Here is a 25,703-nt window from a genome sequence, read left to right as displayed (position 1 = left end):
TAAGGAAATGTACATGAATATTATATATAATATATATAATATTCAATCTTTTTCATATTTAAAGAAATGCTAATTAATACTACAATAGTATATCATTTTTACCTATCATGTTGGCAAAGATCAAATGAAGATTGGGGGTGGAATCACTTTCAGATATTTTTAGAGAGCTGTAAATTTTCACAACTACTTTTGAGGGCAATTTATAATGTTTATGATATTATAAATGCATATATTCTTTGACTCAGAGATTCCACTTCTAGGAACTTACCCTAAAGATAAACTCATACATGTGTAAGATAACATGTGTATGAAACTATTTAGTTCAGTATTGTTCAAAAATAGAAAATAGTTGGAAATAGCATAGTGGCTCATCAGTAGAGGACTGGCTAAATAAATCTACATAATGGAATATTATACAGCTGTCAAAGTAAAGAGGCAGATCTATGCCTATGGCTATGGGGAAAAACTTCCAAGATTTATTGTTAAATTAAATAAGCAAAATAGGGAGCTGTGTACATAATGTTCTACTATTTGTGTGAAATCATGGAGAAAATTTTTAAATAAATATTTGCTTCTATGTGTACAAAATATCTCTGAAAACCTACAGAAGAAATCAAGAGCTTTGGCTGTTGGAATGAAATTACATGACTAAGTATAGGAGTAGGATGGAAATCTTTATTAAAAATGTTTTAAATTTGAAAACATTTAAATAGGCAAGAGAGAATGAGAGAGAAAGAGAGAGAGAGAGAGAGAGAGAGAGGGAGAGACTAGTACATATCCAGGATCCTTTATCCACAGTTCTAAAATCCATGAACTTCTGAAAACTCTTTTTCCCCATAAATTTGGCATTAAAACCCATTTGAGGCAAATCTTGAAGTGAACTGAACTGGGATTTTTTTTTTATAGTCTTAAAAAAAATCTGAATTTTGAAACACAGTTACTCCCAAAGGTTTCTGTGTAATATGTAACAAATACCATGTACTCACCTACATTTATAATCATTCATTTTGCCATATTTGTGCTCTCTCTCTCTCACTCTTTCTCTTCCTCTGCTGAAGTATTTTACAGTAGATTGTAGACATCATGACATACCACCCTTGAACACTTCAGTTCCCATCTCTAAAAAACAAGGACATTTTCCTATGGAATTGCAACACCATTATCAAGCTCAATAGAAGAGAAAAATCGAAGGGAGATTTTTCAATGTATTCTCTTTTGTACTTTTTGTATTTTGAATCTGTGGCTGTATAACTCATTCACTAGATAATACAATTTTAAATTGAAAGTAAACTAGATGAAATATTTAATACATGAAATTGACCACAAAGCTACACGATTTGTCAAGGTATCATTAAAGGACAGGAAAGAAGGATTCACAAATACCAGATTAAAAGTAGAGATTGGAAGAAAAAAATCATTTCATTTCAGTGCCCAACTAAGTTGGGGCTGGTGTGTGTAGGGCTTTCATCGAGTCAGTACTGACAGAAGCATGGTATGCGTGAAAAGGCACTCCAGATCCAACACTAATGTCTATATTGCCTTGAAGTAAAATTTTGTTCTTTCCGTCATAGAGAGTCTAATGTAATCAGCTTGCCACCAGGTGACTGACTGTTCCCACTGGGATATTACACCATATATAGGGTTAAGGATTAATTGCAGCCCTTGCAAATTGAACCCTCAACAGTTGTGGTGTCTGGATTAGTTTTAGTGAAAGAGATTTTTTCTTTTGAGCTTATACACCTCCTGCATCATAGTATTCATGATCACCATGTTCAAAAGCTTCTTGAGCAAACGCTGAGACTGCTGGAAAAAGAAAGTTGCTGATCCATAGGGCAGATCAGCTTACCCACTTGCTTACTGAAACCTCTTATATGGTGGGTTAGTGAAGATTTTTATGGGACACAAATATATTTACACTGAACCTATCCACATACCAGCTAGTTCCCTCAATCTCTTTGTTACCAATTCTCCAAATCTTTTTCTTCTTCCTCTCTTCCTCCTCCTCCCCCTCCTCCATCCTAACCTCCTCCGCCTCCTTCTTCTTTTTGAGCTTATAACATACAGTACAGCCAGTATCCCAATGCACCTGTTTCCAGATTCAGGTGACCCCCAATCTTTTCAGCTAGCCATGCAGTCAGCATTTCTTTTTGTCTCTGAGCTGAGTGGCGTTTTACATATTCTCGGTAGCCATTCCCAAATCTAAGTTTAAAAAAAATCCCTTCTGTCCCAGGCACTCATCCAAGTACTGCTATAGGGGAATCTTTCTCCAAACACAGGCAAGTGGGAGCCAGTCTTTCTCAGAGCTGTTTAACTACAGGGAAGTCCAATGTGCTGTCTCCTTGACCCTAGGGTAGAACCCACCTGAGTCCTACAGTTGACCTACTTAACAGACACACATAAACCAGTTAGAGAGCCTAATCAACTGTCAGTGAGATATCTCAGAGTTTCATACGAATATAAAACCTCTGTTTATTTGTCACAGATGGGCATCCAAAATGGAAGAGAATAACATATTTAAATAGTCTATTCAAGTCAAAGAGAAGTTGAGCACTTATTCCCATTATATAGTTTTTAGGAAAGTTTGTACTGAGGACTTTGCAAGTGAGATATGTTGGAGAAAGTAAACAAGATTTTGGGCAGATTTTCTGTTGGTGCTCTTAATGATTACACAGTTATTGTATATTTGGAAGGAGCTGAAGAATGGGATGAAGCTCAAGTTTATTTCATGCCCTCAGATGGCTAGGCTGAGGGAAACAACTAAAGAAATTTACAGAGCTACAGTTTTGGAGTTAAAACACATCATGGAACTTCCATTAACATGCAAGCTTTCTTACTGCTGTGACAAAATAAATAGTGAGGTTCTGTTAAAACAAAACAAAACATAGTTTAATCTATGAAATACCACCACTCTGGGTAGCATAATAAAATTGATGAATGACTAACAGTACTTTAATTATGCTCTTTTGTACCAATAAATCTGATTTAATTGGTTTTGGGCTAATTTTGTATTATTATTAAAAATCTAGACAACTCCTGTAGCAAAAAAAAAAAAAGGAGGAGGAGGATAAGAAGGAGAAGGAGGAGAAGAAGAAGAAGGAGGAGAAGAAAGAGTGAAAGAAAGAAGAAGGAAGGAAAGAAGGAAAGACATTGATCAACACGTAAGGGCCTGGACAAATAAATTGGTAGGCAGATGCTTGTACTGTTATGCAGCCACTAAATGAGCATGATAGATAAAGATGTCTGAGATACGAGATGTGAAAATGTTAAACATAAGTGATGGAGAAAAAGGTAAATGCAAAATAATCTGTCTAATCTATCTGTGTTTATGTGTGTGAGAGAGAGACAGAGGGAGAGAGACCAGAATTATACACACAAATTCCAAGCTCACAGTGACAACGGTTATCTCAGAGAGGTGGAACTAAGGAGGGACAGGGTGCGATTTCATTTTTTAAAATTAATTTTGGTATTGTCTGAGGTTTTTTTTTTAAAAAAAAAAACCATAGAGCATGTATTAATTTTTAAATGTTTTTAAAATAAGCATTTCCAATAATTAATGGTCTTATGTTTCATCAGTGTTTTCAATTTAGAACCTGTCTGGGCCCACACACGCAGGAAACTCTGGTTATGCGATTCACCGTTGAGACCAGACTGGATGCCCAGGAAACTGGGGGCTGGCTCCAAGGTGAGGCACGCGCAGGAGGTAGGAAACGAGAGCCGGCATCCTAGACCGGCCCGGAAGTGTCTGTGCGGAGGGACCGCGGACGCGCTGGCATCCTTCCCGCTGAGCCATTGTACCCGGGGCGCGCTCCTTCCAGCGCCGGGGCGGGAGCTCCCATTCCTCCTCGCCTTTTCCGGGTCTCGTGAGTTAGCCCGGGAACCGGGATGGGTGGGTGTGGCTGAGAAGGGGGTGTGGAAAGTGAACATCAGCCCCGAGAGGGCGGTGCCGAGGGAGGGGGCGGTGGTCGTGCCTGTGGTCCTAGTGCGGACGGGTCACCCCGGGCTGTGGGATGCGTCGGCGAGGCCTGGGGGGTGGGCTGAGAAGCCAAAAGGTCACCACGGTGAATAACTACAGCAGGGCTGGGACTCGGGGCAGGAAACGCCTGGAGTCTGGGGGAATATACTCGGGGACAAGGAAATTAAGGACACATTTATAAAAGGTTTTCTGCAGCCTTCCTCATAGAGAGCCAGTATGTATGTGTACATGCTCACCGGTTCAAAAAGCAAATGAAGGGGCGTTGAATGGACTGGTTTTCAAGTGCAGGATGTGACAGTTTCCCTCTCCCTTAGTTCATTGATTCTCAAACCTAGGAGTGCATACAAATCCCTGGGGAGCCTAGGGATTAAGGATACACAGTAGGGCTCCCTGATCTTCCCCTCCCACCCCTAATGCCGGGATTCCCATTCCCTAGAGGTCTGCCGCAGAGCCTGTCAAATTGGAATTCAGCTGCTGGGCTGTACTTACTGACCTTTTTTTTTTTTTTTTTTTTTTAGTGGGTAGGTAGTTAAGTTTATTTATTTATTTACTTTATCAGTGGAGGTAGTAGGGATTGAACCTAGGGCCTCCTGCATGCTAAGTGCACACTCTGTCACTGAGCTATACTCTCCCCCTTTGTTTGTTTGTTTTAAGTTTGTTTGTTTGTTTATTGCACTTCGTGACATTTTGGAGACACAGGCCTCCTGGGTCTCAGGCACTGCCTGGGTACGAACAGAAGTCTTCGTCCCTGGGCTTCTGTGGATTCTTGAGACTTTCTTCACAAAGAATTTGACCTTAAGCAACATACTTAACTTCCCCTGCCTTCCATTGCTTTTCTAGTGAAATAGTGATTGTAATCAAACCTCAGAGGTCAATTGTGAGGATTAAGACCCTCTTGGATCCACCAGCATGTTGTAGACCTTTGTGCAGTGTTGATTATAACTCTTAGGAAGCAGCAGAGCAGCGTGGAAAGCTGACAGGACTTGCAGGCTTCCTAAGTTTTCCTTTCTGTACATTTGTTGAAAATGAAATCAACCTTAGATGGTTGTTTTGAACATAAATTTCAAAAAGTCAAGTGTTCAATAAAATCTCATTCGTTTAGTTAAAAAGAACAACATTTCCATTTATTCATTCTCTAATTTGGCTTTTATACAAGTCTGAACCTTTTAACCATTCTGAGTGATCTGTGTGGTCCCTAATTCCTCCATGAACCCTGTAAGGTATTACTGCTATTTCTTTTTCACATGAAAAAAAACTGAGATTGAAAGAAGATAAACTGGCACAAGGTCACACAATTAATAAGAGTTAGAACCAAAATAAAACCTAGGTCTGGATAACTTGAAAGTCTATGCTTTTTGTACATTATGATCCTGTATTTTCCATTATTCTCATCCTTTGGTCATACTTTCCATGAAGAGCTTTAGGCCTATGACAATTGCTTATATTATCAGTTTCTATCATTAACTATTGCCAGTTTTCTACATAAGCAATGATTTTTACTGCTTAGAAGGGAACTTCCAAAGCTGTTTCATTCATTCTTTCATTCATTTATTTATTTAAATTTTATTTTATTGCGTTATAGTCAGTTTACAATGTTGTATCAATTTCCAGTGTAGAGCACAATTTTTCAGTCATACATGAACATACATATATTCATTGTCACACTCCTTTTCACCATGAGCTACCACAAGATCTTGTATATATTTCCCTGTGCTATACAGTATAAACTTGTTTATCTATTCTATATATACCTGTGAGTATCTACAAATTTCAAACTCCCAGTCTGTCCCTTCCCACCCCTCTCCCCCTTGGCAACCACAAGTTGCCAATGAGTCTATGAGTCTGTTTCTGTTTTATATCTAAGTTCATTTGTCATCATCTTCTTTGCTTTTTTTTTTTTTTAGATTCCACATGTGAGCGATATCATATGGTATTTTTCTTTCTCTCTCTGGCTTATTTCACTTAGAATGACATTCTCCAGGGACATCCATGTTGCTGCAAATGGCATTATGTTTTCATTTTTATGGCTGAATGGTATTCCATTGTATAAATATACCACAACTTCTTTATCCAGTCATCTGTCGATAGAGATTTAGGTTGTTTCCATGTCTTGGCTATTGTAAATAGTGTTGCTATGAACACTGCAGTGCAGGTGTCTTTTTGAAGTAGGGTTCCTTCTGGATATATGCCCAGGAGTGGGATTACTGGGTCATAAAGTAAGTCTATTCCTAGTCTTTTGAGGAATCTCCGTACTGTTTTCCACAATGGCTGCACCAAACTGCATCCCCACCAGCAGTGTAGGAGGGTTCCCTTTTCTCCACAGCCTCTCCACAAAGCTGTTTGTTTCTAAAACAGAGCTCCAGCTGGAGGGTGCCTTTAAAGCTGTTCAAGGTCAAGATGAGTACAGACTCCAAGGAGGTTTTACCCCCCGATGTTCACACTTCCGAGGTTTGGGAAGAACTTCTGTCAGTGAAAGCAGAGGCAGAAAGTCACGTCCAAATGCAGGGATCCAGACTGAAACGCAATAATCCACTGGCAAGGGAAATCTTCCGAAGGCGCTTTCGGCAAGTCTCTTACCAGGAGACCCCTGGACCAAGGGCAGCTCTTACCCAACTCCGGGAACTTTGCTGCCAGTGGTTGAGGCCACACGTGAGCACGAAGGAGCAGATCCTGGAGCTGCTGGTGCTGGAGCAGTTCCTGACCATCCTGCCTGAGGAGCTGCAGGGCTGGGTGAGGGAGCACTGTCCAGAGAGTGGGGAGGAGGCAGTGATTTTGCTGGAGGATCTGGAGAGAGAGCTGGATGAACCACAACATGAGGTAGGATGGGAGATTCGCCAGAAAAATAGTGTATGTGGCTCACCAAGGACCCTTGTGTCCTCTGCTTTATATCCCCTTGATTTGGGTGAATAGATAAGACCCTGCTTTCTGCTTCTGTCTGGGAAGTGTTTCTTTAGACACTGCATTTCTTCAGAAGTCAAACCGTGTCTCATTGTTTCTAGATGTTAGCCTACAGACATGGACAAGACGTCCTCCCTGAAGAAACAGTGTCCCTAGGAGAGCAGATGTCACTAGGCCTTCAGTCCCAGCCTAAGGAGACCCACCTCACATGTGACCCTGCTCAAGAGCCCCACCCTGTTGGAGAGACAGGTGAGGGACACAATTCATCTGATGCTGAACATGCTCTACCTGGTTAAGCACAAACAAACAAAAAATCAGAGCCGGGAAACCAGGGGGTCAGAAGACGCTTTGCCAGAAAGCAGCAATGCTTAGTGCTTTGAGTGGCTAGTGTGCTCATCTTTGTCCCCTCCGCCTGCACATGGTCTTCCCCTGAGTACCGTGCTGGAAGCTCCCTGGTCTCCTGGTTCATGGTACATTAGGGAGACTTTCAGAGCAGCCTTAGAGACTGAGTTTCAAGGTTTGACAGCCAGGTTCAAATCGTGGCTTCACCTCCTGGAAGCGATTGTACTGGGGCCACTTATGTAACCACTTGATCAAGGTTTCCTCATCTGCAAAATGGGGTTCATGATAGTATTGTCTTAGTCTGCTCAGGCTACCATAACAGACTGGGTAGCTTAAACAACAGAGATTTACTTTCTCATAGTTCTGGCGGCTAGAAATTCAAGATCAAGGTGCCATCAGAGTTGGTTTCTGGTGAGACCTCTCTTCCTGGATTGTAGCCAGCTGCCTTCTTGCTGTGTGCTCACATGGTAATTCCTCCCTGCAGCTGCCTGTGGAGAGAGGGTGACAGAGAGAGAGGGTGTGCATGCTCTGGTATCTCTTCCTCTTTTTAGAAGGACGTCAGTCCTATTGGATTAGGACCCTACCTTTAATTACCTTAATTACCTCCCTAAAGATCCTATCTCCATATACAATTAGGGCTTCAGCATGTGAATTTGGGGTGGGGATTACATAGTTCAGTCTATAACAAATATATACCTCAGAAGGTTGTGAGCATTGAATACAGACAGTTTATGAAAAGCACTTGGCAGGCATTCTGCTTACTGTATGGTAACTGTTCTTTGTGGGTTGTGTTCATCGTGGGGTTTGTCCAGCAAAAGTCCCACTGCCAAAGAACGGAATTACTCAAGACTTTATCAGGTCAAGAGACTGAGAGGGAGCCGGAGACTGATTCCCCAGGCTCCTCCAAAGCTCTTGTATTTATTGAGAATAGTCAAAAAAAGAATCAAAGTGAAATACGTCATAGGAATAAAGGGCGTGGTATACGTTCAGGGATGCAGGTCAGCACTTACAGTTCATGAAAAACAGAAACATTATAATCTTAATTTATACTTAGAGAGAAGGTTACAACATTGATAGTACAAATGGTTATTTTAAACCTCAAACAATCATGAGCAAGGTTACAGTGTTCCGAATAATTGATAATGAAAACCCAGACCACCTCAGAGTCTCCATACTATGAGCAGAAATCGTCTAAGCATGCGAAGCAGCCCAGCTGTCCCCAGCTAAAGGCTAAGTCACAGTTTTCTGTGAGCAAGAACAGCCTACACTATCCACCTATGCCTGATAAGCGAAGCATGTCCTGATGGTTGGGGCAAGGGACGAGTTATGGTTTTCCATAAGCATAAGCAGCCCTGAAGCTATGACCTTGAGCTAAGCAAAGTGAGCAAAGCATGTCTCTGCTTTTTACAGCAAGGAGACAGTTTGTAGCAGTTTCCTGCTAGCAATGCAGCTTCAAGGCAACTAAGCTAAATTCCATAGATAAGGTGGCGACTGGTATTAAGAGTTCAGTCTTTTGTGTTTTGGACATTTTGCTTTGAAGTAGCAGTATAATTACAGATATAGAAAGCATTGGTTTTGATTATACATTTCTTACATGCTTACATAAAGGTGAGAATACATAAAGGTGAGACTATGATTTGGTAAAAACAATCGTTGCAGTGTCAAAGTTTGTTAACCCAAGTTTGTGCTCCCACAGTTCTTATCAGAAATGACCAGTGCCACCCTTGCTGATTTGGGTTTACATTTGCAATAGAAAGCTATGAGACAGGGTTAGTGGGTGGCAGACTGGATGAGAGAATCCAATGGAGTCAGACCTCGCCATTTCCTTGTATGTAATCTTGTTAGTGGTGTCAGTACTGGATCCAGTGGGTGTCGTACTGGGCACTTGGGGCTGAGTCAGCTGTCTTCCCATTCTAGCTCTCCCTGTGGCAGTTGACTCTAACTTCTGTCTGATTTCCCACACATAATATCAGAGCCTCCTACTGACTTTTTGTTAACCTGATGATCAGTCTGCAGCAGAGTTCTGCTGTTCTCATTTGGACATGACCCCCACATGTATCAGAGCCACACCTTCTCTTACCACTCTGCCTCCTGCTTCTATTTATTTCATTTACACCAGCAGTCATACAGTTATCGTGGATTTTGGAACACATCTCTTGATTTAAATTAAAATTGTATTTGTTGAGTAAATTCTGTGCGTACTGCAGACCTTCCTCTGACTCCCATGACATCATCTTACTAAAATTACTTCTGGTTTCATTTTCCCCTTTTATGAGCATCTTTCCAGTCAGTTCCTTATTACTTTCTTCCTCTCCCCATAAACTTGGACTTTGCATTTTCTAGCCATTTTCTCCTTTCTTCTGCTTTCCAAATTGAATCTAGAACCCCGTTGAGAACCTTCTTCCAGGGCACATCTGAGTAGGTCCATCCATCCATCCATCCTGTCATTCATTCATTTAACAGATATTCATTAAGCATCTGCAGTGACTCCCGGAGGGTATCTGGGGGGCATCTACAGATCAAAGAGTTTTCCCTATAGGACTGACAATGCAGGTGTGTGTGTTATACATTCAGGAAAAGCCCATTTGGTAAAGCAACATAGGAAGTGTTTGAGATTACAAGGACCAAATCCAAGTTCCAGCTCTTCAAGTTTTTAGCTAGGCAATATCTAAAGGTACTTTATATCACTGAGTTTGAGTTTCTTGTAAAATTCATACTGATTTTTAAAATCCAAATGCATAAGTTTCGTAGTAAAAAGTGAAAGTACTCCAAATCCAGCTCCCCAGGAGTAACCACTCTCGTCAAATTGCTGTGTATTTTCCAGACTTTTTTTCTAAATATAGAGTCTGTCTCCAACTATGTCTATCTTCCTTTTTATTTTTTTTCCTAGTTCTTTAAAGAAGTGGGACAATAACATCAAGGGGTTTTGTGGTGAGTTAGTTTTGTGGAAGTGTTTGTAAGTGATAGAAGGCTATATATATGATAATTATTAAAATGTGGGAAATGTCATTTTTATATTCTACCCAGTTCCCTTGTCCATTTCAGATACAAATACGAAGTTTGGGCAGAAGGGCAGTACTGATCTCATTTGTGGCCCATTTCCTCTTTGCAGACACATTTCTGTTTGGCAAACCTGTTGTCATCTCCCAGCTAACAGGAGGAGGAGAACCATGCTCTAAGCACAGAGGAGTCCTAAGAGATACCTATCCAGGTGTGTGAGTGACAGTACAGTTAGATGTAGGGGGAAGAACCAGCTGTTTTGGTTTTAAACAAAAAGGGAGTCAGGGGCAGTTTTCCTTGAACGTTTCTGGATTGCAAGATGGAAATCACACCCTGGGAACCCAAGACATCATAAGGATTCAGTTTTTAGTGTTAAGACAGTTTGTGTCTGTCTGTCTCCATTCTCACCTTCAACTCCTCCAAGCAGAGAAGGTCTAATTGGTTGATTGGACACTATCCAACATGAACCAGTCCACTGCGGTCGCCATTGCCTCAGTGCAGGTCACCTGAGGCCATAATAATAGCATTGATTTCAGTCCTTTCTCTTCTGTTCATTCAACAAGTATTTACTGAGCAACTACTGTGTGCCAGGCACGATTCTTAGGGGGCAAACCAGAAAGATCTTGTTCCCATGGAGATGAAATTGTAGCAAAGGGGAGACAGTTAATAAGCATATAAATAAGGAGATGGCCCTTCCGCTTCCTCTCCTCTGTGATGACATCAGGATGGAAGCGCCTCGCATTTCTGTGCACATAGTGCCCTCCTGGAGGCTCAGGGAACAAGTCATGTTTACCAGGTCTTTTCTGTTTCAGCTGGAATGACCACGACTGAGGACAGAGAGTTGGGGCTGAGAGAAGACTGTCCTAAGAGAGCAGAACCACAGGGGACACTATCCTTCGGACAGACCTGGGAGGTATCACACCAGTATCCCCTACCTGGGGAAGTTGGTAAACTAAAGGGTGGGCTCAAGAGGCACTGGGGAACCCCAGGAGGAGGAGATGGATCACACAAATGTGATGAATGTGGGAAGAGCTTTGCCCAGAGCTCAGGTCTCCTTCGACATCAAAGAGTTCACACTGGAGAAAGACCCTATGAATGCAACGAGTGCGGGAAAACCTTCAGTCGGAGTTCAGGTCTCTTCAATCACCGAGGAATCCACAATGTACAGAAACAGTACCACTGTCAGGAGTGTGGGAAGGCCTTCAGCCAGAGTGCGGGTCTCATCCAGCATCAGAGAATCCACAAGGGAGAAAAGCCCTACCAGTGCAGCCAGTGTGGCAAGAGCTACAGCCGGCGTTCCTTTCTCACGGAGCATCAGAGGAGCCACACTGGGGAGCGACCTCACCGCTGCAGCGGATGCGGGAAAAGCTTCAATCGCCACTGCAACCTCATCCGCCATCAGAAGATCCACGTGGTGACGGCGCTGGTCTAGTCCTCGCTGCCTGCAGGTTTTCCTCATCACTGGCCAGGTCGTGTGGGGTAGGTCAAGGTCAAGACTGCAGGCTGCCCTTCTTCCTGAGTCTGCTGAGTGTGTTTTGGTCCAGGGACATCCAAATAGGAAGGTTTGACTTTTTGAAGCTGCTGCTTTCTTTCCCTTCTGGTTCCTTCACCCCTTCCTGATTCTGACCACCCCCACCCCTCTTATTTTTTTCTCTTTGAGATGGCTGCTACACTTTCCTGGTAATGTAATTAATGGCGCTGCTACAGCCAATATGCCTAAAAGATCTGTAGCTGTGTTTAATTCCTAACGATCACATAGAGCTCTGTGGGTGTTTTATAATAAATGGGTCGTTGGTGTTCCCTGTGCCCAGTCCCTGCCTGGTAAAGAGTTTTTCTGCCTACTGCTTCCCTCTGGCACCTACATGATGCTCCCCTGGAATAGCGACCAGCATTGGCAGGGGCCTTCGCTGTTCACCGAGTGCTTCCATTGACTTAACCCCAGTTGCTCATCGCAACAACTGCGCAGGGACATGAGCATTATCATGATCCCATTTTAAAGAAGAGGAATTGTAGATTCAGAAAATCCAAGCCTCAGAGCCAAGGCTGAAACCCTGGACTTTTATTTTTAGTAAACTTTAAATTCTGAAATAATTTTAGACTCAAAAAAGTTGCAAAGGTAGATAGATTTCTTTTATGTCCTTCACCCAGCTTCCCCTAACGTTAACACTTTATATCAGGTCTTTTTAGTTGAACTCTTGGCTTTTGACACCGAATCCCAATTGTTTACAATGGCAGACGTCACACTAGGATTCTCAGATTTCCTCGTTTAAGCTTAGCCACCTGAAGTTCCCTTAGTGCTTTCCCATCACATCTTCAGTGTTACAAAAAGTCATCTGTATCCTGAGTACAAGACATCAGAGAATTGGATCACTATCCAGATAAGATGCTTTAAAAACTACCATCTTAAATCTCCTGAATCTTTCCCTTCTGTTGCTTGGCTTAGGTGTGGAGAAAATTTTCCCTTCCTGTATAGATTGTTGGGGAAATTTTCCTAGAGTTTCAAAAATGAGTGAGAAAATGTGTTAGCAGCAGCTCAAAGAAGAGTGATGCAGTCTTGAGTGTTCTGCCCCCAGAGGACGCTCTTCCCCAAGGAAGTTTCCTCATGGGGAAAAGGAATACCCTCTTCTTGGGATAAAACAGACTTGAGGGTTGAGCCTTAATCAGCTGACCTAAGAAAGAAATGGAAATTTTTATTCGAGCCAAACTGAGGATTATAACCCAGAACAGCCTCTCAGAGAGCTCCAAGAACTGTTCTACCCAATTGCGGTCGAAGTACAGTTACATGTTTTTTGAGATAGAGGGCTATACATTAAATGACATATTACTGACTGTTTATACAGTCCAGTAAGTAGTGGGTCATGGGTCACAGTGGCCCGTTATAAGATTAAGAAATTCATGTTATCTTTTATTGTTGTTGTTGCTGGGGGGGGGGAGGTAATTAGATCTATTTACTTATCTTTTTTAATGGAGGTACTGGGAATTGAACGCAGGACCTTGTGCATGCTAAGCAGGAGATTTACCACCACCCTCCCTGAGGAATGTTATCTTTAGGTTTCTTGTTGGTGTTAGAAGAATGTTGCTCTTTATGGCTGAGCAGGTATTTCTGCCATTTGGGGAGGTTTGGTCCATGCACACTGCAGATACACAATGCATAGGAGAGGGGAGAGAGGAGGTCAGAGGGCAGAGAACATTTTTGATGTTTAAATGTTTCTTGTCTTGCCATAAAATATGAGTTTTATTTCACAAAATAACAAGTTGGATTAATCAGTTTCAAGACTCACTCATTTCACAGGAACTCTGCTGGGTGCGGATGGATACTCTGGTGAGCCAGACATTTATCTTCCGTGTCTCAGCCCCACGCCAACCCTTCCATACCCGCTGCTCCAGCAGGTCTGGGAGCTGCAGATTTCACCTGCTAGGCCCCCAACACCGATGGATAGAACTGCTTGGGGAGTCGAGGGGAGAAATGGTTGAAAGTTCTAACACTTTAATAATAAATACTCAAAACTATAGTTATTTTCTGACAGCTTAGAAATTATGCAACGTGTTACCTGTTTAAGAATTCACTCAGACAAAAGGAATAACTACATAGTTTATTACTTTTATACAAATAAGTTACATTAGCACCGTTCAGATTTTTTCCCCTAGACTTTTGAAAATCTTGAAGTACCTTAGAAATTGGAATAACAATGGGGATTTGGAAAGGTGTGCATAGGATTTGGAATGACAACCCAATTTCCTAATAGACAAAATACATAGAACAGGCAGGAACAGATCATGGTGTTCAGCCATGAATTGGGAAAGCAGACGAGAAGTCTTGCTGTGTTCAAATTCCAAGGTCTTAGGTTGATGTGGTAAATTGAGAGGCATTGCTATGACATCAACGAAGTGAGAAATGTGAGTAGATGCAGACATAAAATTATGTTTCTACAAAAAAGTGGTATGTCAACAAAAAAGTTCACAGGAAAGTAGTCATGCCCAAATATTCCTGTGGTAGCAACTCCATCTGAAACATGCCAAATAGACACTATATCTACAAAGATGACTGGAAGAGAGTTTCCTCATCTGAATCCATCAGACCCAATTTTAACTACCATGAGGAAAATCAAAAGATAGACTAAAAAGGGTGGTTAGAGAAAAGTAGATAATTTTAATGAGTGGTTAAAGTTCTCATTATGAATATTTGAGATGGATATTTGAGATATTTTGGTAATTGGATATTTGAGCTATTTGGGGACACCATTAAGAGATCAACACTGTGATACACTTGTGTCAGGGCACTTTTTTCAGAGAGGCTTTATATTAAACAATTGTCATTCCAATATATAGAGGTTTTGGCTAAAGAAGTGTTTAATCTCCATTTCTCTATCAATATTAACATTTGTAGATTATTTACCCAGCACTTCTCATTTGGATGAGCAGATCCTCACAACTCTGGGAGGTAAGTTGACATGCCAACTTTTTTTTTACTAAAGGAGAAGGCAGAGAAATAGGTTGCAGGATTATACACAACTTTACCAAAATTAGGAACACATCTAGGAGGGCTTGTCATCAAAAACTCTTTTCATGATAACTATTCATTCTACCCAAGTAGAAAAAAATATGCTATAACCAGCTATTCACGAAAAGGGAGAAAAAAGAAAATGGAGAATTTCTGCATTACTTTAGTTGGAGAAACGAAATACAATGGCTAACTAATTGATGTTAAAGTTCCTAAGAATAACTTTTCAGCGCATGAAAAGTAGCATTTTATTCCACTTTATGTACTGCTTATATGTCAGCTAAGCAGCAGATTTTACTGGGCCTAATTTCATCTAAAAGTTTTTTTGGCCATCCTTTTAAATAGACTAGAGTTAAACCCATTTTATAATTCACTTACTTATAAACATACCTTTGTTTTATACAAAATCAGGGTGTCTAAAAGCCTAGTAACAAAGTAACTTATTTTACCTGAAACTACACAGTACTTCCAGATAGTTTCCTAATTTTTTTTAATCATAAAATCATCATAAAATGTCACTGGCTCCCTAGTGTTACTGAATAAAATTTGAGCTCCTTGCTCTGGTACTGAAGGCCCCTACCATATACCTACCTCTTCAGGGTTGCCTCATTCTCTAAATTTGACAAACTCCTTTAGTCTTTTCAGCTAACATGTCACCCTGTCCATGTAATAAGGACAGCACACAGCTGGACTCCACAGAAGTCAGTCCCCTCCACTGAACTTCCACAGCATTAAGTTTACCACTCACTTATGTTCATGTGCAGATCTTATCAATGTTATTACGCTAGAAGCCTAAGCCCAAGTGTGTGTGTGTGTGTGTGTGTGTATCTGCTTTGTTCCTTTCACTGTCAGGCCAAGTTGGCACTCAGAAGTATTTCTCTATAATTTTTCTCTCCTCAATGGAGAAGTCTTTTAGGTTCGGGAAGAGCAAAAAGATTGAAAGGAGGCATGGTGGTCCTTTGTTAATCTCACTAAGTTATAGTTATTAAGTGTATAATGCTCTCTGGTTTGTAAAAGGCTTTCATATATATCTCTTCATATGACAGAAGAAACAATTAAATACCAAAGAAAAATGAACAGTGTTTAAGATCAGAGCTATTAGCAAATATTTAGGAAAAATAAAGATAGGAGAGAAAAGGAAATTGCTAGCTTTGTGGAGCTAACAAAAATACGGTTAACTTAAAAGGAAATTTTAAAAGGCTAGAAAACATTCAGTGGGGAACGTCTACAGGATTTTTGGGAAGCTAAAGTCTCAGATTAGACTGCAATGAGGGGCTAACGAAGGCAAGGAAAGATTGCAGGGAAGTGATAAAGGGAGAGCCCTATGGTTTGCAAAGTCCTTAGTCAGCCTGGGGTACATCAGAGCAGGAATCCAGAGGGAACTTGAGAACAGAAGAGACGCTATGCTGGTGAGTGAACTCAATGTGGTCACTGACTTCGTCAGAAGCAGAATACATTCTTGACACCGCCCAGTAAAGCCAGAAGCTGGCGATATGAACTCGGGCACAGAGGAAGGAGGTCTGTTTTTGAAGAACTTAGAAGGTGATCAGGGTGAAAACAGGAGCTATCATGAAATTCTTTTGAGAGTCTTGCCTTCACATGTTGATTCTTCGAATGTTGTGGAATCAGTTTGATCAGATCCCCAGGATTCCCAAGGTGCTTCTGAAAGGCTTTCTTTTCTTTTATCGCCTGTATTTGAGTCTGTAGCGTCACTGGCTGCCTCTGACCCAATCTTGCTGTCCCCAGCCACAGGGCAGTTTTGAAAACATGAATACTACTTGTTATAAATATTTAGTGTGACTCCTCTGACCTGGAGGAAATTTAAGCTTAGCTGGCATAATCCTCGATGCACAGTTGGCTCTGAGCTGGGAGAGAGGAAGGTGGGTGGTGTCTTGGCACTTGCTTAGGCCCGAGATAACTGAAGAGTGAGAAACGTCTGTTGAGCATCCTAGAATTTCTATCAAGATGCATAATCATTTTCATCTGACTTGATAAATTGATTTTTATTTACCTGAATGTGAAAGGTTTCCCCCTAAACAGCAGCACGTTAACTTGAACTAATGTAGTTAATGTTGACTGCAGAATGGAGTTGTATGGATGGAGCAGTCTCACAATGTCTTAATGATAAAGAAACTATTTAAGGCATTCTTACTCTAACTACTATGCTGGTGAAGAAATATGGATTCTTCCACCCCAACTCTGACAATCTTATGTACTTGGCAATAAATATACTAGATTGACCCAGAATCTAGAACCTCAGAGACTTAGACACAAACAAAATCGCCTTAGAAAATCCTCAGGAATGCAGGCAACATTAATTTTTCAGAGCTATGAAGGTCATTTTACTGGTATATTTAATAAATGTTTAGAGCACCTATATGCAAGGCACAATGCAGGGTATAAAACATCATCGATCCGAACAACTGGTGAGGGAGTCATCACAGGCAATAGGAATAGTCACAGCAGCAGTCCCCCAAATCAGAGCCCTCCACTCAGGGGACGTCGTCGAGTGCTGGCCGAGGGTGATTCTCTAGTCTGGAAGCCCATTTAAGTCCAAAAGGTGGGAACCATTTCAGGTCCTACCTCTTCCAGACAACTCTCCCATAGCCTCCTATCAAACAAGTTTTTTTGTTTTTTCTGGAATGTAGAAGATAATTCATCTCAGCCAAACTGTATATTTTCTAACAAGCACCTGACGATGTGCAGTGGTAGATAAAGCCCAGCCCATAATTTTCCATTCAGCAGGGGCTCCAGGGTGGCTTCAGTTCAACGCAGAATGAGCACCAACTCTGGCACCTAAGACGTGTGTCATGGTGATAGAATTTTCTTCCCCACGTGGCTTCTCTGATGTTGAACAAGGTATGAAGTTCGGGTGAAGCCTTTTCCACATGCGTCACACTGATAGGGCTTCTCACCAGTGTGGATTTTCTGATGCTCAATAAGGCTTCTATTCCTTGTGAAAATTCTCTCACACTCATTACACTTATAAGACACGGAAGGAGCCTCAGCATTCTCCCACGAGCTCTCCATCCTACCCTGACTCTCCCAGGTCTCTCCGTGGTCAGGATTCTGAACACTTTTATCGTTGTGGATCCTCTGATGTCTCAGGAGATGTGAATTCCGCCGAAAGGCTTTGCCACATGTGTTGCACTGGTATGGCTTCTCCCCGGTGTGGATTTTGTGATGTTCAAGGAGGCTGCAGCTCTGGCTGAAGGTTTTCCCACAGTCATCACACTCATAGGGCTTCTCCCCAGTGTGAGTTCTCTGGTGTTTGATGAGGTTCGAACTGTGACTGAAGACCTTGCCACATTCTTCACACTCATAGGGCTTCTCACCCGTGTGGACTCTCTGATGAATGACGAGGGCAGAGCTCCCGATAAAGGTCTTGCCACAGTCTTCACACTCATAAGGTTTCTCTCCGGTGTGGATTCTTCTGTGCTTTGTCAGGCCCGAACTCTGAGCAAAACTCTTTCCACATTCGTGACAGTAGTGCCGCCGATTCCCTGTGGCACTTTTCTGCTTTCTTTGTAACCTGCCCTCCTGTTCACCAGCTTCCGCGTGTGCAGGAATCTGGCTGATGGCTTCCCCCAGGTGGCAGGGTGTCTGCCCATGCTCCTGCTCTGGATGTTCCTCATCCGCAGGCAGGTCCCTGACCTTGGTCTGCATTTCACCACCTGAAACAACAAGTGGCCAGCAACTGTCAATTACGCCCTGCCACAGAGGACAGCTTGTGATAAGTCCCAGGGACACAACACATACAGAGGTCTATACATGCCAAGGATGAGGATTTAAGTATTACAATACAGATAAGAATAAACGGGGACCACAGGGGTCCTGAGGAGGAGGGAGACTTTAGAGGGAGAATGGAGCCATTAGGAGGAGGGTACAAACTGGGATCGGAGGGACTTGAGGGAAGGTGGCAAGGACTAAGGACTGGGGACATGCGCAGAGGCTCTGAGCTCTAAGTCCAGTAAGGCAGGGTCATATGCTTAGGATTAGATATTAACAGGGCTCTACAGAAGGCGACAGTAGACAAGGCACGTGGAAGGATTTCTGAAATGTTCTGTGAGAAACAGGGAAAGTAGGAACTCCGAAATTAGTCAGTGACCAATGAAAGGTGCAATCATCCCTGGCTGTGCCCATAAATAAAACTGGCATCAGTGCTGGGAGATCTGAGTCAGAGCCCCCACCGTGCCGCCAGTGAGCTCTGTGGACTCAGACAGGTCAGGCATCTGTGTGTCTCTGCAGCTCGTCTCTAAGGCCACGCTCCACAGTCCGTCTCAGGTCACTTCTAGCTCTTGCACTCTCTGGTTCCATGGCCCATTTCCAGAAGAGACCCCTCGGCTCTCCTCCTCTGTCAGGGCTAGCCCCGGGAAGGGGAGGGGCAGGAATCGGCTTTTACTGAGCCTCTACTATGAGCTGGTGATACCACCTTCATTCCATTTAAACCGACCAGAACACTGGCAGCACAGATGAAAAAGCAAGGCTCAGGAGGCTTAATAGACTAGTCACATAGCTGGTTAGTAGTTGGGATTCAGAAATGGTGGTTCTAATTCCAAACACAATTCAAACAGCTTCTAACAGCCTCATAGGTTCTAATACACAAAGGAAGCCAAGAAACCTCATGAGAAATCTGTGCCCATCAGTCTTACCCAGGGAGATCAGGCGGCCCCAGTTCTCCTGCCTTTCATCTCTGTAGTTCACCTGAGATGAATCCAGCTGTGTCCATCCAGGAGTGAGAGTCGGGGCCACCTCTTCCATTTTCAGAGGCCCCTGAAATGACAGGTAATCCCACCTAATTCCTCTTACCCAAAACCACTTCCAAAGCTGGGTATATGCAATGAAGGAACATCCCTTTGACAGGGGTTCTTTACAAAAGAGCAGATAGATACACTTATGTCTTCTTAACCCTAGCTCTAATAATAGTGTCAAAAAGTGACCATTAAAGGAAAGAAATACTATACACATTATGATAAGTACTTTCACATAAACATCTAAACTGTCCAGAAAGTGAAAAAGTCTGAAGAACAAGGGCCAATGCAGTGAAAGGAGTGGAACATATCCAGACTTTTCAAAATATGTGTGGTGTGCTTTGGCAAAGTGGGGTTGGGGGCTCATTTATATTAATGATGTAAAGAATACAATGAAATCTAGGTCTGCTGTGAGAAAAAACAGGGAAAACAGATCCTACAGAGTCTAAAAACAGATCTTCAAGCAGGACATGAAAGACTGGGTAAGAAATTAAAATCCAAGTTAAGTAAAGATTGGTCAGATTGTAATATTAACCTAATAACTAACTTAAAGGATATGCTTTATCTGTTCCTTCAAGTTGAAGTTCATGGAGGGCAAAGGGCATGTTTTTATACCCCTCACTAGCAGCAGAGTTTATGATACTTAAAAAAAACAAAACGAAATCACCATCACAATAAAATGCTTAGTTTGTATTTGCCGAATTTCCTTTGTTGAAGAACATCTCATTGATGAAGGAGCTGACCAAAGAGATGGGGTAGGAAGATCGGGGAAGCAGAGCCAGCCCAGAAGCTAGGAGTGAAACAGGAAAATCCTCTTCAGTGGACACCAAGATAAAGACAGATGATGATAAGTGACTTCGGAGTAGATGAGAAAACTCTAACTCCACATGGACATAGGATGAGGATGGAGGGGGAATGGCGAGACAGGGTTCTAATGGGAAGCCCATCAGTAGTGAAAGGTGCTAAGTGAGGGGCGAGGGAGAGGGACTCCAGCTCACCTGGGACTCCAGGGCGAGCCTGGCAGCAATCACGGCCTCTTCTCTGCAGCGCCGTCCCAGGGCAAGTCCTGGAACCTGGAGAACTAAGAAGGAAAGAAAGCTCTGGCTGAGATCCACTGTGGCATTCAGCCTCCCTGCCCCGTGAACTCTAAGTTCAAAAACTGCATAAATTCCCATAAAGAAGTTCATAACAGAGTGGGCACCTTTCCAAAATTCCTGATCCCTGCCAGCTCAAATCCTAGGGCCTAAGAAGATGTGGTGCACTCTACGGATGCACAAGACCCATGGGCAGGATCCTTGGTAAGAAATAGAAGCAACATGAAAGCAAAACAAGGCATTCCATCTGAAGAGTCTTTTGAATTCTTCTGAGAGAGGGGATAAGAGGATTTTTGTTGTTAAAATCTCTTTAGTAGCTCTCAGGGTGCTTTCTGTTTTAGTTTTAGTTTGTTTTTTTTTTTTTTTTAGTTGAAGTATAGTCAGTTTACAATGTGTCAATTTCTGGTGTACAGCATAATGTTTCAGTCACACATGTACATACATAGATTCATTTTCATATTCTTCACTATATGTTGTTACAAGATATTGAATATAATGCTATACAGTATAAATTTGTTGTTTATCCAGTTTTGTGAGGATTCTCCTTGTATTTCCAATGTAAAAGATATTCTGCCAAAGTTCAGCACGTATTTGTGTGAATTATTCCATATGTAGATGTAGTTTTTGTTGTATTTGTGGGAGAAGGTGAGCAGCGCGTCCTTCTACTCCGCCATCTTGGCAATTCCCTCTGCTTTAGTCCTAAAAGACTAAAAGGAATCAGATAAGGCCCAGAAAGGAGGAAATGGGAGTCTGCTTACATAGAATTTGTTCAGAGTTGAGAGAAGTAAAGGGGAACTTCAGGGTTTTCTGTAAAAGAATTCTGCAAGGGGCAGAAAATAAGTTAGGTTAGACTAGCACCTCTGTTGAGAAATAGAGATTTCATGTTGGCTGGCATGTCCCAGTGTTGTGTGTCTTGGAAATCTGCCTAAATGTTCACAGCACGTGGGGAACACTGGGGAACATAACAGTAGTTTCCTGTTGAGTGATTTTCACCCTGTTCTAGTTACAGACCATGGGTCTCTCTAATTTGCCAAAGTCCTACAATCTCTGGAATATTCTGGCTGGCTTTACATATCCTGCCTTATATTCTTCATATCACTTCCCAATATCTGAAATTGTATCATTAATTTCTTTGCTGTCCTCTTACTAGAATGTAAGCTCTGCTGGAGAAAGAATCCTCTCCTACTGACAGTGCTATCCCTGGTACCCATGACACTGGCTACCACATGGGGGGTCTTCAGAAATGTATGTTAAATGAAAGGAGATCACTGTATTGATTAAAAAAAATCAATTCTTTCCAAACACCAATTTTAATGAAATCTTATTTACTATGTCCAGATTTGGTTAGGAAAGCTTTCCACTATTTGAAATTTCCCTGTTAGTCTCAGTCTCAAAGAAGAATAGACCTGTGACGGGCATGTAAAACACCAATCAGCAGATCTGTCTCTCAAGTGATCCTTAAATGAAATTGGATGAAGTCTGAAGAATTCATACTGCCCAGAAGATAACTCACCTCTGTCTGGTAAGGACTGGGATAGCAGAGATTCATGCTTGAGCAGTGTCTTCATCGGCTGGAACTGGGCATTTCGTGATCTCTGAGCCGATGTCAACACTGCCATCTTGCAACAGAGTAGTTTTTGCCCCTGATCACCACCTGGGACCTAGAAATCATTCACTTATTTATTCATCAAACACATCATGCTTTCTATGTGCTAGCACTTTCTATTTCCCAGGCACTATTTCTAAGAGCTTTATGAATATAAATTCACTTTAATGCAGATAACAACCACCTTATGAGTTTGGTACTATTATTATCTGTAATTTTGAAATGGGGAAACTGAGGCACAGAATTTAAGCAATTGCCCGAGGTCACCCAGCTAATATGCAGCAATACTAGGGTGGGAGCTCACTTAAGCATTACTCTGTGCTCCCTTAGTATATACATTTGTGCTTTTATGAAAACTCTTTGGGAATTGATGCTAAGTTCTCAGAGAACACAAATGTTTTCTTTTTATATAAATTAAAAAAAATTGGGGGAGTTATTTATTTATTTTAAATTTAATGGAGGTACTGGGGATTGAACCCATGACCTTGTGCATGCTAAGCATGCACCCTACCACTGAGCTATACCTTCCCCCCTAGTAATTACATTTTCTTATCTGAAAAATGAGGATAATAATTTCCAACTTGCAGGGTTTTAGGGACCAACAAATAAGATCACAGTATATGAAATCACCTAACACAGGGCCTGGCACATGGTATGTCCTCATTAAATGCAGGTTTCCTTCCAGACATTTGTAAATAATTCATTTTCAAGTCACTTTCATAATCACTGGCTCATGTGTAGGTGATTTTCCCATATCTTCTATAAAGAATGAAGAGCCTGAAGCTGAGACTTGAAATGTTTTTTCTCTGTTACAGGGCTTAGCAGCAATTATGCCAACTCGAGAACCTTGGTCTCCTGGTCACTGGTTAGAAGCCTTTGGTCTGATTAAGTACACACTGAAAGGAACACGAGGACACAGGATAATGCAAAGAGAACACAGTCTCAGAAAACATGCAGGAAGATGCAGATAAAAATGAACCAATGAGTTTCTAACTTATGGTCCACCAACTCCCTCCCAAGTATTCCATGAATGTGAATAGGAAAAATAACTTTATTTTCACTAGTCCCTAAGCAATATTTAGCATTTCCTTCAATTATGAATGGAAGCAACAAACCAAGGTGTTATTAGCAGTACACAGGAATCTGTCACCAATAGAAACTGCAGATGTTTTCATACCACATTACAACCAGGTAACTGTCAAAGTCATTCATCATCACTTTGAAATTATACTAGAGTTATTAGGCCTATCCCTAGATCTTACTATTTAGTGCATTAATTTTAAATAGCATGTATGTAACTTTATCATTCATTTAATGGTTTGCTCACCGTATTTCAATATAATTGAGTTCTTTTGTATTTAAAAATACTATTGAGAAGGAGTCCAAGGACTTCAACTTACTGCCAAAGAGGTTTATAGTACAAAAAGAGACTGACAATTTCTGGAACTTAAAGAAATGCCCCTGGCTCCGATCTTGAAATTTCAGAAAGAAACAGATCAGCTTTCAGATCCTAAACCTGTTCTCTCTAACCTGCGGCATCGGCTCATCCAACTGCCTCTCCAAATATTCCAAGAGCACCACCACCTCCTCCCCGCTCTCCGGATGCTGCTCCCGCACCCAGCTCTGCAGGTTCCCAGGCAGGATGGTCAGGAACTGCTCCAGCACCAGCAGCTCCAGGATCTGCTCCTTGCTGTGCATCTCAGGCCGCAGCCACAGCCGGCAGAGCTCCCGGAGCCGGCTCAGCGCCTCGCGGGGCCCCTCAGCCTCCGGGTAGCGGAAGCCTCGGAAGCGCTGGCGCAAGTGCTCGGGGCCGGGAGCCGGGCTGCCGGCCGCTCCCGCCTCTGCAGCCAAGGCGGAGGCTTCCTCCTTCTCCACCTTCACCATCAAGATCCCCGTCTGGTCCTCTGCAGACTGGGCATCCAAGGCTGTACTTTCCTTCGATTCCCTGGCCATCCTGGATCAAGGCAGTACTCGGGCCTCGCTCTAGCTGGGAGCTGTATTTCTTTGGAAAATTCTTGAAAGGTGGGAAGTCACTGTTAGTCTGTAAAACTGCAAGTGGTCCCCTTCCGCGTGTCCAGGGGCCCAGGGCACCCCTGGGGCGCAACTTCACAGATTGCCCCCTGCAGTCTGTGCCTTTGCAGCGTCCTTCACTGCACCCCTCCCTGAATCCCACAATATGTATCCTCAAAGGATGTCCCGGTGAGGAGAGAACACCCTCCAGATGCTGGAGAAAAATTGAGGCTGGGGCACAGGAAGCCTCAGTGGGGATCGAAGCCGCTTCCTGGGCTCTCTAGGAAGCACCTCTCGGTGGTTGTCCCCAAGTTAACCCATTGGCAACCACATCCTTACCTCCACTCAAGGGAAGCAGTTAGAGGAAGGAGAAAGAAAGGATGACAGACTCTGTATCATCAGAAATAAGACGAAACCTTTCAATCCTGTAAGGATGCTGTTATGGCCCTCACCGTGTTCTCATGTAAACTTGACTGAAGAGCTGACATAAAATGGCCACTAAAATTCAAAAGAAAGCAGGGCTTCCTCAGAGCTCTAGGCAGGAGGACCTTCCCTTTCTCTCAGTAACATCGAAAAAGCAGAACGCACCACGGGGCACTCGCTTGGAAAAAGCAGTGGTTACCCCTGGTCCTTGCCCCACTCCACTGCCACTCTCTTTCCTCCCCTTCAAGGCCAAACTACTTGAAAGAAAACCCTCCTAGTTTTTACTCTAGTCCCCACCTTCCATTCATCCTTTACACATTGTAGGGCAGCCGACTGCCAACAAAGCCACTGTGGTTGCTCCTGGAAAAATAACTAGAGATTTTCCCCTCCTCCCCCCAAACAGGTACCACTTTCTATTTTCCATGGCTTCTTCTCAGGCTTCCAGGCTTCCCAGGCTCCCCACTTCCAGAACACTCTAGTGTTCTGGCACTAGGAACATCAGGGACATCTAGTGGCATCAGGGACCACACGATCTCCTGCTTTCTTTCTTCTTGTTTCTTCCCAGCCCTCATTTATGGTCTAGCATAGCGGTTAGATCTATAGACTCTCAAGCCAAGTTACCTGGGTTTGTATTCCTGGCTTACTAGCTGAGTGACTTTCGTAAATTACTTAACCTTTCTGTGCCTGACTTTCCCAGTCTATAAATGAGGATAGTAATAGTAGATGGTGATGGAAGAAATGTTTACCTATTGAGATACAGGGAAGTCATTCTGACTTACACGATGTACATCTGCTTTAACCATTAAAAAAAAAGAATGCATTTACTGAGGATAGAAATAAATGACCCCTTTCCTATATGTTAGTGCTGTTACTCCTTTGAAGAAGAGGGTCCTTTCCCAGAATCAAGGTCGTGCTGACTTGCTGTGTATGTGCTAATCTGTCTCTTTTGAAAGCTTGAAGGAATATACCCCTGTCATGTTTGACGTGTCTTCTTTGTTCTGACAAGATATGAAACTGTGGTTCAGACATCCAAATTAGAACTGGGTCGCCATTGTGGATGTGGTTTCAGACATGTTCCTATATCACTGGGAACTTGAATTTTCTG

The 25,703-nt window shown here is 42.5% G+C and overlaps 2 protein-coding genes across 5 annotated transcripts; one reads left to right on the top strand and one right to left on the bottom strand.

Annotated features, from left to right (window-relative positions):
* Window positions 1-3,731: 3,731 nt before the first annotated feature.
* Window positions 3,732-12,026, top strand: ZSCAN9 (zinc finger and SCAN domain containing 9). 2 transcript variants are annotated; one of them, XM_031688244.2, is made up of 5 exons: window positions 3,732-3,860; window positions 6,329-6,790; window positions 6,973-7,120; window positions 10,326-10,424; window positions 11,026-12,026. In XM_031688244.2, the coding sequence occupies exons 2-5, from the start codon at window positions 6,371-6,373 to the stop codon at window positions 11,643-11,645; spliced, it is 1,287 nt and encodes a 428-aa protein (XP_031544104.2). In that variant the 5' UTR covers window positions 3,732-3,860; window positions 6,329-6,370; the 3' UTR covers window positions 11,646-12,026. The 2 variants fall into 2 exon arrangements, with proteins under 2 accessions (XP_031544104.2, XP_015104235.2); XM_015248749.3 differs by lacking the exon at window positions 10,326-10,424.
* Window positions 12,027-13,792: 1,766 nt separating this feature from the next.
* On the bottom strand, window positions 13,793-24,411 carry ZKSCAN4 (zinc finger with KRAB and SCAN domains 4). Of its 3 annotated transcripts, none has more exons than XM_015248747.3 (5): window positions 23,696-24,411; window positions 22,073-22,220; window positions 20,464-20,546; window positions 19,367-19,487; window positions 13,793-18,388 (listed from the first exon to the last, which is right to left on the bottom strand). In XM_015248747.3, exons 1-5 carry the CDS (start codon window positions 24,116-24,118, stop codon window positions 17,523-17,525), a joined length of 1,641 nt encoding a protein of 546 aa, XP_015104233.2. In that variant the 5' UTR covers window positions 24,119-24,411; the 3' UTR covers window positions 13,793-17,522. The 3 variants fall into 3 exon arrangements, with proteins under 3 accessions (XP_015104233.2, XP_072801581.1, XP_072801582.1); XM_072945480.1 differs by having other exon boundaries at window positions 23,783-24,411; XM_072945481.1 differs by lacking the exon at window positions 23,696-24,411 and adding an exon at window positions 22,796-22,838.
* Window positions 24,412-25,703: the final 1,292 nt, after the last annotated feature.

Source organism: Vicugna pacos, chromosome 20 (assembly GCF_048564905.1).
Source record: "Vicugna pacos chromosome 20, VicPac4, whole genome shotgun sequence".
Taxonomy (NCBI): Eukaryota; Metazoa; Chordata; class Mammalia; order Artiodactyla; family Camelidae; genus Vicugna; species Vicugna pacos.
The sequence above is the reverse complement of the archived record's forward strand: the minus strand, read 5'-3'. Positions and strand labels throughout refer to the sequence as shown.